This window comes from Homalodisca vitripennis, chromosome 1, assembly GCF_021130785.1.
Source record: "Homalodisca vitripennis isolate AUS2020 chromosome 1, UT_GWSS_2.1, whole genome shotgun sequence".
NCBI classification, from domain to species: domain Eukaryota; kingdom Metazoa; phylum Arthropoda; class Insecta; order Hemiptera; family Cicadellidae; genus Homalodisca; species Homalodisca vitripennis.
The window spans coordinates 237728990-237742693 of record NC_060207.1 but is presented as its reverse complement, the minus strand read 5'-3'; the positions used below and the strand labels follow the sequence as shown (position 1 = coordinate 237742693).

Below are 13704 nucleotides of genomic sequence, written 5' to 3'. Positions count from 1 at the left end.
TATAACGTCTTAAATTACAGAACTTTATTCAATGTAGGATTACACTGTAATTTTTCTAAAATTTTTACTTTAATAGTTTTTGATGGTGTTTTTAGAAAATCACATTTTAATAAAAACCAAGACAAACAAATTTACATCAATATAGATATTTTTCTCAATTCAAAACATAAGACAAAGTTGTATCTAGGTTAAAAAAGATTGGTCAGAAGCTTTTGAAACAATTTTATTATAAAAGTATAAAAATATAAGCAAACATAATAATTATAATATAACTCTCTGAATAAATACTAAATAAGATAACATCTAAATATATGAGGATCGTTCGGAAAGTAAGTTGTTTTGGTAAATACATAATTACATTTAACTGGATTTTCGACATTTGACATCGTTATGGGTTATAAAACGCACAACACAAAGTTTCGAGGATTGGATTCTATCCTCTTCGTCAGGTCCTACCGTCTTCCTTTCTAACCTTCCTTCGTCAATAATAAACTTAAAAAACAAAAGTTACAAAACATACACATAACTTTTACAGCTTTTGTGTTATATTGAAAGAGCAACTTGTAAACTATTGTGTCTCGATACAAGCTTTTTAATTAACATTTAATAAAATTATGCCACTTATTCACGTAACCGTACACAGCAGTTTCTGCTGTCAAGAGTTTAGGTACCCATCTGGCACAAAATTTAACCTTATCAATTTTCTTAGACACAATTCCATACTCTAGATTGTTTTTATAGACAAGGAAAATATCTGAAAGGTCTGTCTGTGATCGTGAACCTTCCGATTTCACAAACCTAATGATTACTTTGTCTGACGATGATGAATGGTAACAAAAGGCAGTCAGCTATTTCGCTTTTTGTCATGAACAATTAGCACCATTTTAACTTTAGTATAGCTTATAATGTCTTCTCCATACACAAAACAAAATTCACAATGAATTTCCACCAATTGCATTTTTTTCACGAAAAGAAATCTAATAACGCTATGTATTTCACAGTCAGTTAGCTGAAGATTTGGTTGCGGTGGCCATTTTTGAAGACTTATTTAGAGAATGGCATAATGACCTTCATAATGACACTGCCACACTGAACGTAGCATTACGTGTCTCGGCAACGTACTTTCCGAACAACCTTGTACATTTTATACAAAATACACAAATATTGCAATGGAACTAGAGTCAGTACAATACATTATAACTATACACATGAAGGTGGTCACAAAAATTATGATTCAATAATAAATTTTAAAATTTAAAAGACAAAACAATTTCTCTTTTAATTAATAAAATTTATATTTTGTAAAATTGATTAACACTTAATTACAACCATCCTAACAAGTACCCTAATTAGTAAAATTCTATCTAAAAAAGTAAGATCCATATTGAGTACAGTTTAAGTACAAATAAAATTTAAATACAAGAGTGATTTTATTTTTCATGACAGTAATTTTATAATAAAAATCTTGAGTGCAAATGCTTAACAATGATAACATTGATTAATTTTAAAACATATAAAACAAATTATTTGCTCAGACTGCAATAGAATCTATTTAATTTTAATTTTATAAGCATATATGATTCTGAAATTCGAACAGGCTAAACTCTTCAACCCTGGTATAAATACATAAAATATTGTAAAAATCGTGAAAAGTCTCAGAGCATATTACGATTTATTTGGCAGAAATGACAAATCTGCAGAATGTCCATAAGAAATTTTCATGTCGACTCTACCAAGCACGGTTTTTTTAACCCTTTGAGTGCAATAGCGTTGGCTATGCCACTGACATAAAAAGTGTTAATGATGCACATTGATGATTCCTATTTCAATACTTAATATTGTACTACGTTATTCCTGTCATTTAACTGCATTGTCATATTTGATAGGTTCCGAACCATCAATATAAATTTATGTTTATTAAGGTTTGTTGCATAAGAACTCTGTAAGCTATTTTGAAACAAAAATATTGATTGAAATTTTAGTTCTTTTATCTTTAAGCCATAATTTTTTTAGTACCAGCCACCTACTTGTATTATAATGAGCCCATTAGGATTTAACACTCATAACGATCTAATTGTAAACATATTTATGGTCTCAGTTGATGATATCTGAGGAGGATCAATAGATGCCCAGTATACAGGGTGTCCTGTAACTCTCTGGACAAAGGTATACCACGTTATTGCTCAAGTCAAGATAAACATATTTCGCCGTATGGACATGTGTGTCCAATGCTTAGTTTCCCATCTGTCTGTCTGTATTTTTTTTATAAAAAATTAATATCTTAAAAACTAATAGTTAAATTATACAAAATTTGGTTCAAATGTTTATGATAACAAGGCCAGTTACTGAAAAAAATCATGAATTTATTTTTAATATTTTCAAAATGGCGGCTAATAAAACTTTTCAGCTTTGGATATCTTAAAACCAGCAGTTTTTTTACGAGAATTAACAGTTTTTAGAGAATATTATTAAAAATCTAATGACACCAAAATTATTTAAATCGAATAATAAATAACTGATTTAGAGCATATTTACTGTGACAAGACATGGTCCACATTGAGGTTCTCGCGAATGTGGAGAACTACTGGCTCTACAGAGTCAAGATGTTCTACTTCTGCTTTTCCCAGGCTACTCTGGATCAAGATAATTATTTCTCTTTAAAAAGTACACGAAAAGAAACATAATACCTCATTATATTTTTATGCAAAACCATTACAAAAACAATACAAAAACTGAATAAATGGCAGCTCTCAATGTGGGCCATGCCTTGTCACAGTAAATCTGCTCTAAATCAGTTATTTATTATTTGATTTAAATAATTTTGGTGTCATTAGAATTGTGATAAAATCTTCTATGCTTAGATTCTGCATTTTTACCGATTCTACTTGACCTTTTATAGAATCTTTACAATGCATCGTCTACCTTTAGGTTATTTTGCCGACTATATTCTCCTGTTTCATTTGTTCGATTTGTTCCTGAACAGAAATCTTCGAGATGAGTGCCACTCATGTGATCTTTTGAAGAAAATTGTTTAAATGGCCACTTTTATTGGTGATTCATTTTACATTCTGATAAAGGACTGTTATGTGACGTGTAAGATCTTTTTAAGAGGGTGAGAGATGGTTTTCTAAACTTCCTTGAATTTCCTCGTCATCAACTATGTACATCTTATTTTCATCGACCCTACTTGTAATCTTAAAGATTATCAATAAAGAATCTCTGATTTCTATGTTGTTCTCAAGCGGTTCATGCACAGTAGATTGAGGTACCTGGTTCTGACTTGTGTTTGGTGGCACATTTCCGGTTATTGTACTATCCTAGCACTTCTTGCATGTGAAATCCGCATTTTTGACCGCTGTTGTGAGTATCTCCTGGGTGGCTCTACAGAGTCAAGATGTTCTACTTCTGCTTGTCCCAGGCTACTCTGGGTCAAGATAATTATTTCTCTTTAAAAAGTACACGAAAAGAAACATAATACCTCATTATATTTTTATGCAAAGTGCATTCATAATCAATATGTTTTCTCTTTCTTTGTTGTTGAGTTGTTACTTTTATTTATTTGTTAATGAGATCTTCATTTTAAATGTGTAGCTCTCATTCTAGTGTAATCCTCGTTAATGTTAATCAGTTAAACCCTTAATGTGAAACAGGACAAAGGATGGACTTATTCTAATGTTTATTCTCTTAACTCTTAAGATATTGGCTACAGTTATTAAATTGGCTACAGAAATATTACATATACACTGGATGAAAACCTTTCAAAGTAAAATTTCATATTTAGACAAAGTCTGACTTACATCATTAACGTCTGATGTTTCTCCTTCTACATCGCCTTTCATAGATCTTGTCCTGTTTTACTAATTCTGCCACCAGACTTAGGTCACAATTACCCTCCATTTCAAATAGGGGGTTATGGGACAATAATTAAGGTAATGATGAAAGTTTTGAAGAATCACCTTCCAAAACTGATCAGCGATGTGTTCATACGTCAAAATTACCACAACAGGACAAGATCTTAGAGGAACTATAAAAGGATATAGAGAGCGTGTAGAATGAGAAACAGAAGGTGTCAATGATGCAGCCTTTAGAGCCACCCAGGAGATACAACAGCAGCAAAAAAATGTGGCTTCAAATGCAAGCAGATTGAGATTTGTTATTGTAATTGGGCAACAATGGTGCAATAGACAGCGTCAAATTCTTACAATCGTGTTCAAAGTGCTAGGATAGTGAGAAAACAGGAAATGTTCCAACAAACAAGAATTAAGAGGACACAGTTGGCGATGAAGAAAATCAAGGAAGTTTAAAAGAAACATCCCTCACAACTGAACTGAGCATGAAGAGGTATCACAAAATGTACGTAAGGTGATGGAGGATATTTGAATCATCAATGTGCAGTTTCACTGTCTACCAATCTCCAATTTGCTATGCGCTATTTCTTTCTTATAAAATTACTTACTGAACATAGAACTATTTAACAATTCTATAAATCTTTTACAAACAAAAACAACTATTCTCCTTCATTAGAATTCCCACGACTCCATCCATCGCAGACCGTACATTGTGCTGTTTGGGTCAGAAGCTGATGGTCCTGACATCCCATAAGCCAAGGGAGCAAACAGATAGAAGCTGAGGAACACAAGATAGACTAAGTCATAAAATATACTAAATAATTTGGATTAACATTGAAATTAAGAAGGCAAGAAACAATTAAATGCACATTCATTCATTAATAAATGATATTTACAGAAACATATAGTTAAAAATCATTAAAAAGATAATAACTACATCAAGGGTTTCAATAATTTTTTTTATATGTTCACGAAATAAAGAGATGAAATTAAAACCATTTAGAGCTCTCTTGTTTCTACAATAATAATCTTCATTTAATTGTAAAAATATAAAAAAATCTGTTGAACAGATTTACAGTACATTTTTTCAAATGCATATGAATTTACAGGGTGTGGCCTGACACTATGCAAATGACTGTAATGGCCGTAGCACTCAAAGGATAAAAATAAAAATATCTTTTAAAATTTTAAATAATGAGTTAAAAATCGTGAACAATAGTATGTAAGGCTGTTTAAAAACAATTGTATATGAGCTTGAAGATTCAGTAGACAATTAACATACTAATACTACACAATACAAGGATATGAAATTAGATATAAATGAAAATTTGACAAAACGTACCTGTAGCCTACTGCAGAAATGATCACACCTATTAGCCAATGATAAACTGATATTGCAACACGTTCGGGAAGAAGGAGTGGTAAAACTTCTAAAACATATCCTATCAGTACACCTGAAAAAAGACACTGACTTTATTTTTTGTTGTTGAAATTATAACTGTTAGTCAACTACGTTACGAAACATTTTTTACAAAGTATTGTCTTTTAAAATACAGTGGTATTTTAACAACTATTAGACTATAATCTTTTAGAACTTTAATAAAAGAATATTTCACTAGTCTTAAAAGTCATAATAATGTACATTAAATTTTTTAAAACATATTTATTAATATATCGTTATATTTTTTATACTATTCAACTCTAATTTTTAAAATTTCTAACTGTAAATAGAGTTTTAAACTTGGACTTCCAATTTAACTTCTTTTAACTTTTCTTACCCCCTAGATTATCAATCAAAACGTTTTCAATATTGGACAAACAGCGATTGTAAAAAAAACGTTTTGTTTGAGAAAATGTGGTGATTGATGGTATTCAAGCGAAGCTGGGACTGGAAGGACTATTTTTTAACCATAATAATGCAACCATGATAAATCTCTTAGATGGGTGCTGGTTTTGCATGTTGTAAGCCTTTTTTAACCCTAGAAGTGTGGAACCAGCATATTTTATGTCGGTTGTAATTTATGTGTGTTGTGCGGAACCAGCATATTGTATGTCGGTTCAGGTTTTCATTAAAAATAATTATTTATCATCAAACAATCACCATGTTTTTGGTATCATTGAAATTGTGAGTTACCACTCTACAATTTTCATATAACCTTTTTTATTCTAACTTCAATATTACGGTCGTGGTGAAATGTTTTCTGAAGAAGTCATCATTTGAGTTGAATTTCGCGGGTGGCCGGGTCAAAGAAATACGTCATTTTCAACCAATCACAGCAAGTTACGTATTACCTGCAAACAGTGCTGCCATATGTCAATAGACGCGGAATGAAATATTATTTCTTCCAGTGCAAACAGAAAGTCATTAGAATGAATAGTTGATTTACTATGAATATTCTAAAAAGGGACAATTCTAAAGTTGTAAACCAGCATATTTTATGCTGGTTAGTATAATAACATTCACACAGTTATTTATTGTCAATAAAGAAAATATAAAAAAACAGTGTAAAGTGAAAGAAACGATCTACCGGTACGATCTTTCAGCGATAAATTTAGTTCAGTAGGTTTCGGGCAGTGCGAAACGAAAGAGATGAATCACGGCGTCGCATCAAGACCAACCCAACCCATCCCTGTCAGCCATTGTCTTGTAACTTGTTGCACCACAGTAGGCCTACATTACGCTTGTGTTCGTTCCATTGCGTTCCATTTATTTAGTTTGAAATACTCTACTGCATAAATGCATATGAAATGACAAAAACATTATAAAGCAATGTTATTTTGAACTATAATATCTATTTTTTATATATATTGTCAAAAATTTTACAATGCAAGGTTTTACAATATTTGATGCACAACATTTATTTTTTACTCAATTTAAAAAACTATTGAGTGTATTTCTTTTAAATATTATGTGCTAACATAATATAACAAGTAAAAAATTTAAAAAGTTTTCATAATTTTTTTTTACATTGCAAACCAGATTATTTTTTATGAGTAAATTCTTCAACGTGCGACTGTTAACAAAAAATGTCACAACTCAGTTCCTTCTCAAAGTATTTGAACATATCTTATATTTTATTTTAGCCAAATAAACATACTTACTAAGGGTATATTAAAAAATTACATAAACATAAAGTATAAGTGAAAATTTTTAGCTTGTTTCTGAACTTTGTTACAAAATATTTTCATTTTTCAAAAGATTTTTTTTTGTAAGCTTATAATAAAATAACAGTTTATTTTGTTGTTGTTTACTTTTAGTGTTTTCAAATAACATGTATAATTTACAATAGAAAAACTATTTTTTATATAAATATATAGTCACATTTGGAGGTAAAAAAATGAAAAAACCAAACCCTTGTACATTTTTGTACATTTTCGCTATTTTGTAAAAAAAAATGGCAAAATTACAATTTTTGTTTAATAGAAATTTTTAATATGTTTTCTAATTTGGCAAAAATTCTCTACATTTTATACATTTAACATTTTGACCTTACTGTAATATTTCAATACCCTACAGAGGTGCAAACTTGAAATTTTCATATAAAACTTTTTACAATTTCTCATTATTTTCATGAAAATATATACTAAACCAAAGAATATCAAAACATTTATTCCTATTTCAAATAGTACAACTTCTGATAAGAAAAACGATGTATAACAATATATGTTTTCTTGATATTAAGTATTTTTTACAAAACCCTTGCAACACGTCAAAAATGGACTGACGTTTTATCTTTGGTAACATGGACACACTTCTAGAGTTAAATAATCCGTAAAAAAATAAACGTTTTAATAAATACATTGTAACATTATTTTTTTCTCATGAAATGCAGTTGTAAAAATGGTTGCTATAATTTATAAATGTTATATTTTAGTATATGTTATCATGAAGAGAATGAGAACTGGGAAAAAAGTTTTGTACCAAAATTCCAAGAAGTCAAAGTTTGTATTAACCCTAGAAGTGTGGAACCAGCATATTTTATGTCGGTTGCAATTTATGTGTGTTGTGCGGAACCAGCATATTGTATGTCGGTTCAGTTTTTCATTAAAAATAATTATTTATCTTTAAACAATCACCATGTTTTTGGTATCATTAAAATTGTGAGATTCCACTCTACAATTTTCATATAAACGTTTTTTTTTCTAACATCAATATTACGGTCGTGGTGAAATGTTTTCTGAAGAAGTCATCATTTGAGTTGAATTTCACGGGTGGCCGGGTCAAAGAAATACGTCATTTTCAACCAATCACAGCAAGTTACGTATTGCCTGCAAACAGTGCTGTCATATGTCAATAGACGCGGAATTAAATATTCTTTCTTCTAGTGCAAACAGAAAGTCATTAGAATCAATAGTTGATTTACTATGAATATTCTAAAAAGGGACAATTCTAAAGTTGTAAACCAGCATATTTTATGCTGGTTAGTATAATAACATTCACACAGTTATTTATTGTCAATAAAGAAAATAAAAAAAACAGTGTAAAGTGAAAGAAACGATCTACCGCTACAATCTTTCAGCGGTAAATTTAGTTCAGTAGGTTTCCGGCAGTGCGAAACAAAAGAGATGAATCACGGCGTCGCATCAAGACCAACCCAACCCATCCCTGTTGGCCATTGTTGACCATTTTATTTCACCACGAACTTATTTTTTTACCGATTTTCATAATTTAGGTCTCTATTTTTTCAGGTTCAAATACTCTACTGCATATGAAATGACAAAAAACATTGTTATTTTGAACTATAATATCTATTGTTTATATATTGTCAAAAATTTTACAATGCAAGGTTTTACAATATTTGACGCACAACATTTATTTTTTACTCAATTTAAATAATTATTGAGTGTATTTCTTTCAAACATTATGTGCTAATATCATATAACAAGTAAAAAAATTAAAAAAATATTTTCATATTTTTCTTAGATTGCAAACCAGATTATTTTTTATGAGTAAATTCTTCAACGTGGGACTGTTAACAAAAAATGTCATAACTCAGTTCCTTCTCAAAGTATTTGAACATATCTTATATTTTATTTTAGCCAAACAAACATACTTACTAATGGTATATTCAAAAATTACACAAACATAAAGTATAAGTGAAAATTTGTAGCTTGTTTATGAATTTTGTTACAAAATATTTTCATTTTTCAAAAGATTTTTTTTTGTAAGCTTGTAATAATATAACAGTTTATTTTGTTGTTGTTTACTTTTAGTGTTTTCAAATAGCATGTATAATTTACAATAGAAAACTGTTTTTCATATAAATATATAGTCACATTTGGAGGTAAAAAAAATTAAAAACCCAAACCCTTGTACATTTTTGTACATTTTCGCTTTTGTAAAAAAAATGGCAAAATTACAATTTTTGTTTAATAGAAATTTTTAATATATTTTCTAATTTGGCATAAAATTCTCTACATTTTATACATTTAACATTTTGACCTTACTGTAATATTTCAATACCTTACAGAGGTCCAAACTTGAAATTTTCATATAAAACTTTGCAATTTCTCATTATTTTCATGAAAATATATACTAAACCAAACAATATCAAAACTTTTATTCCTATTTCAAATAGTACAACTTCTGAGAAGAAAAACGATATATAACAATATATGTTTTCTTTTTATTAAGTATTTTTTACAAATTTTTTAAAAAACCCTTGCAACACGTCAAAAATGGACTGACGTTTTATCTTTGGTAACATGGACACACTTCTAGGGTTAAGAAATATGAAGAAAAAGAATCTGTGCTGGTTTCAGTAGAATTAAAATTGAAATTTTTGTAATACGTTTGGTAAAACAACACATAAGTTACAAAAATTACAAAAGTAAGAGGAAGTATTTTTTGTATGCCTAAGAATAATCGTAAAATTATTATAGGAATAATCCAAAGAAATTATTGGTATATTATGAAAATAATACCCTATTAGAAAATAACAATATATGTAACCATAGCAATAAAGATATAATTTTTGAAGGCAAAAAAGAAAATAAAGTACCATGGAAACGCAAGTTTACTGGGGGCAGTGAAATTATTTAGCTTTCGGGAGATTAGCTCCGCATGGTGGTAGTTATAGGTATCCTGAGAGTCTAAATGATAAAATATGTTTGACATCCTGTCCCAAAGTAAACTCCAGTGAACACCAGAGCTACCAATTCCTTCTATACTTGAAGAGTCGTTCACTGGTAAAAATATTTGGTATTTTTAGGTTGAAGAGGCTGGATAGTATTATCAACCCATTTGGAAACTTGCTTGAGCGTCACTTTTGCAGCCGAGCGGGACTAAATAATCTTGCCCGAGCAGTACTCGTTGTGCTCTATCTAGATGCTAACAATCACGAATTTGTTTGTTTTTCCACTATATCACAGTTTTGTGCCCTCCTGCATCCTTATAAGCAATCATTCCATTCTGATTAGTGTTATGTTTGCACACTGGAAACACAACTAATGTTTTGTTATTGTTTACATTTTTCCATATGCTCAATTTTTGTCACTTCAATATTCTGCTTACAATCAATGTATTGTGTTCTCAATGTTTAACCCTCCAAGTGCTGGTTAGAACTGCCTTAAGTGCTGGGCATTTTTTCAGTATGTTTGCAAGCGTTTAGAAAGTTTTTTTTTATATACTGTTACCTTAATGTAAATACTACATATTATATATCATTATTTTCAGGAAAGATCACAGAATATGATAATAATACTTATATGACTTACCTTTACATGGTAAAATATTGCTGAATGTAAATCTTGACAAAAAAAAAAAAAAAGTTTTTATTTTTTTTCACTTTGAGCTTAGATATCATTTCACCAAAGTTATGAAAATAAAAATCCAAGATATACAAGTTGTAGGTAATTTAATAATGAACCCAAAAGTATATACATCTTATGGGTTTACATATTGACAGAATTCACTCAGAGCAAAAAACGATAAATTGTAACACGTAAAAAATCAGTGATATTTGAAACATTGTGTACTACATTGTAACACCTTTCACATTCCTTATTGCACTAGACCTACTTAATTCACTCATTTTTACAATAAAACACAATATAAAACAGTAATAGTCAACTACAACACCAAAGGTATGATGCAAACAACGACGGAACAGCAATAAACAGAACGACCGAACCGTATGACTTGGAAATAAACATACGCTTAGAAACAGCTGTCGTATAGCGCCGGTCTTTGAGCAAAGACGTGCTCCATAGAGTATAACGAGTTCCGCATTTCTTCTAGTTTAATACTATATAAAATAGTTCGTGATATTCCGTAATATATAGCCACTAGCGTGGTTTAAAGAGATCGCGTTTCTGACATCGCGCTCCGCGAGGTCAGCACTGGAAACAGGTACGCTAACATCGCGCTACGCGATGTCAGCACCTGGAGGGTTAAAGTTTTTGAATGAGTTTATAGTTATTCCCCTACCTCATGGAACAAGACAATTTGTGTACTTCAGAGGTAGACAGATACTTGGACAGAGATATTGAGATATCAAAAATACTCAAAGACTGACACAAAAGTGAATTATAAAATATAATTGAATGGTCATTGTATGTAATGTAGTTTATTTTAATTATCATTTTAATAATAACAATCGACTGTAACAGTTTTATCTCATCTCCCAGACAACTAATTCAGCTAATTCAGGAGCTTGTCATAAAATCATCAAAAAGTGAAAAAATATAAGTGAATTTTGATTGTTTTGTTATTATGCTTTATAATTAAGTAATCCAATAAAAACTGGGTTTCCATGTACGAGTAAAAATCATAGTGCTGTTTTAATATTTTTTTATTATTGAAACAGGTAAACAAAAAAGTAATAAAATACTAACAGTTGCTTTTGATTTTTTGTTTTTTACTAAAAGAATTTGTAAATTTATACAACAAAAATTTAATAAAAAATATTTGAAGAAAGCAGCAAGCACTATTGTAGAGCAACCAAATAGACTAAAATGTCCAGAAAAATTGATTAATTTATCTGTAACCAAACTCATTTTATTAATATTTTAACACATGCATTCATTTTTTTCAAAATCAATTCAAACATTCAGTTCTAGACAGGCTATGTTAATTGCTTCTTCAATGGGTTAAAATCATTAATGGCCAATGTTACAACTGGGTCGAGAAAAAACATATTAGGTTCAATATTAGTGTTATAACTATCAAATAAAATTCAAACTGTTTCATCTGTAATCCATTAAAATTCCAGTAATGACAATGGAATATTTTCTCCTTTTAATGGTGATTATTCCTCAAACATTTATTTATCAAGTCTTATTGGACAAAAGTGAAATGTCCATTTCTTTCTCCTGCGTACTGCTGGAAGCATTGGTAATTTCCAGTTCCCAAAGACACCAGTTAAATTGATAAATAACAAACAAGTTATTTGTGTTATTTAAATCTCAGATTTGTTCAATAAGGTAATGACACTGTTTTTAGAAGGAGGTGATGTTTCAGCTACTTCTTTGAAAGCGTTAATGAAGTCTATATATTTAACTTTAGTTTTCCCAAATCTTGATTTGTTTTTCAGACATATCTATTCCTTTAACACAGATATCTTCCTTTGTTCAAAATGTATCTATGTTAATTATTTTTTAGTTATACTATTGAGTTTTACAAACAGAAAATAAAAACAATGTATTTGGTTAAGAACACAAAAGATGAGAGTTAAATCTATTTATTTTGCTTTGATCCACTCACACATCTCATACAGAGTGGAAGTGTATGAGCCAGCAATCTCTCTGTTATATGAACAGAATTGTATCTCTTAAAAAAACGCCATAAGAATTATGCTAAATCTTAATCATGATGCACACTGTAAAAATCACTTCACTGAAATGGGAATAGTGACGGTTTACATATAAAAACGGTTTTGTATGAGAAAAATATTACTGGCACATTACCTAAAAATTTTGACAAACAGAAAAAATTATTATTATTTAAATAATGAAACATAATAAAGAGATTTTTAAGAGAAGATCCAACTTATATAGGAATACAGTTATTTAACTACCTCCCAATATTGATAAAAAATTCAATAAATATAAAAAAGTTCAAAAAATTTTTAAAAGCATTTCTTGTTGAGGTTGCCTTTGTACAATTTTAATGAATACTGGTTAAAAATAAATCATAATTTTGTATACTTTCTTGTTTTCTTTGTAGTTTTAAGTAAAAATTGACACCATTCATCTATACAGTTATATATTTAACAAATAAAATATTTTTGGAATTGAATTCATTTGAAAATATTTGTTCTATTGCATCACTTGTACAGCTTTTAAAAACCTAGCAACAAAAAATTGGCTGAACCCAGTCTAATAGATTATGATAAAAAAAAACAAAATAATTCTAATATAGACAAAATAAAAATACCAATAATTTAGTCAGAATAATTCTTTGTTATTGAATATGCTTACATTACCTGAAAGCATGGAGCTGTAGAGCAAAGCAGGAAAGTAGTGATGGAAGTACAAAACACGACCCATGGCCCAGAACGGAACGTAATGTAGACACCAGCCTAGGAATAGCCAACCACAGCTCGAGACCATTTTGTCTTCAATAGCTATGACAGCAATAAATAGTTTATTAATTACTTAAAAAATTAGAAATAGAACAGATATATATTTTATGCTCATACAAAAACCAATATAAATTAAATTGTTGTTATTAACATACTGAGGGACTCTGACATTGGTCGGCTTGAAGTAGATTAGTTTTTAAATTTACCTAAAAATAGTCGTAATACTATCTGGTAAAATGTGAGAGCATATTTATTAAATAACATAGTATATGTATAAATCAATTATTAACTTTACACTATAAAACTTCCATAATATTCAACAGACCATCGTA

At 29.5% G+C, this 13704-nt stretch overlaps 1 protein-coding gene across 1 annotated transcript in view; it reads right to left on the bottom strand.

The window, feature by feature from the left end:
* Nucleotides 1-208: 208 nt before the first annotated feature.
* The window catches only part of LOC124355294 (protein O-mannosyl-transferase 2-like), a 40368-nt gene continuing 26872 nt past the window's right edge, over nt 209-13704 (bottom strand). The window contains exons 12-14 of the mRNA XM_046806370.1: nt 13274-13414; nt 5191-5302; nt 209-4626 (exon numbers count right to left, since the gene is read on the bottom strand). Of these exons, the coding sequence (XP_046662326.1) occupies nt 4521-4626; nt 5191-5302; nt 13274-13414 (359 nt within the window). The 3' untranslated portion in view covers nt 209-4520. The remainder of the gene's footprint in view (nt 4627-5190; nt 5303-13273; nt 13415-13704) is intronic.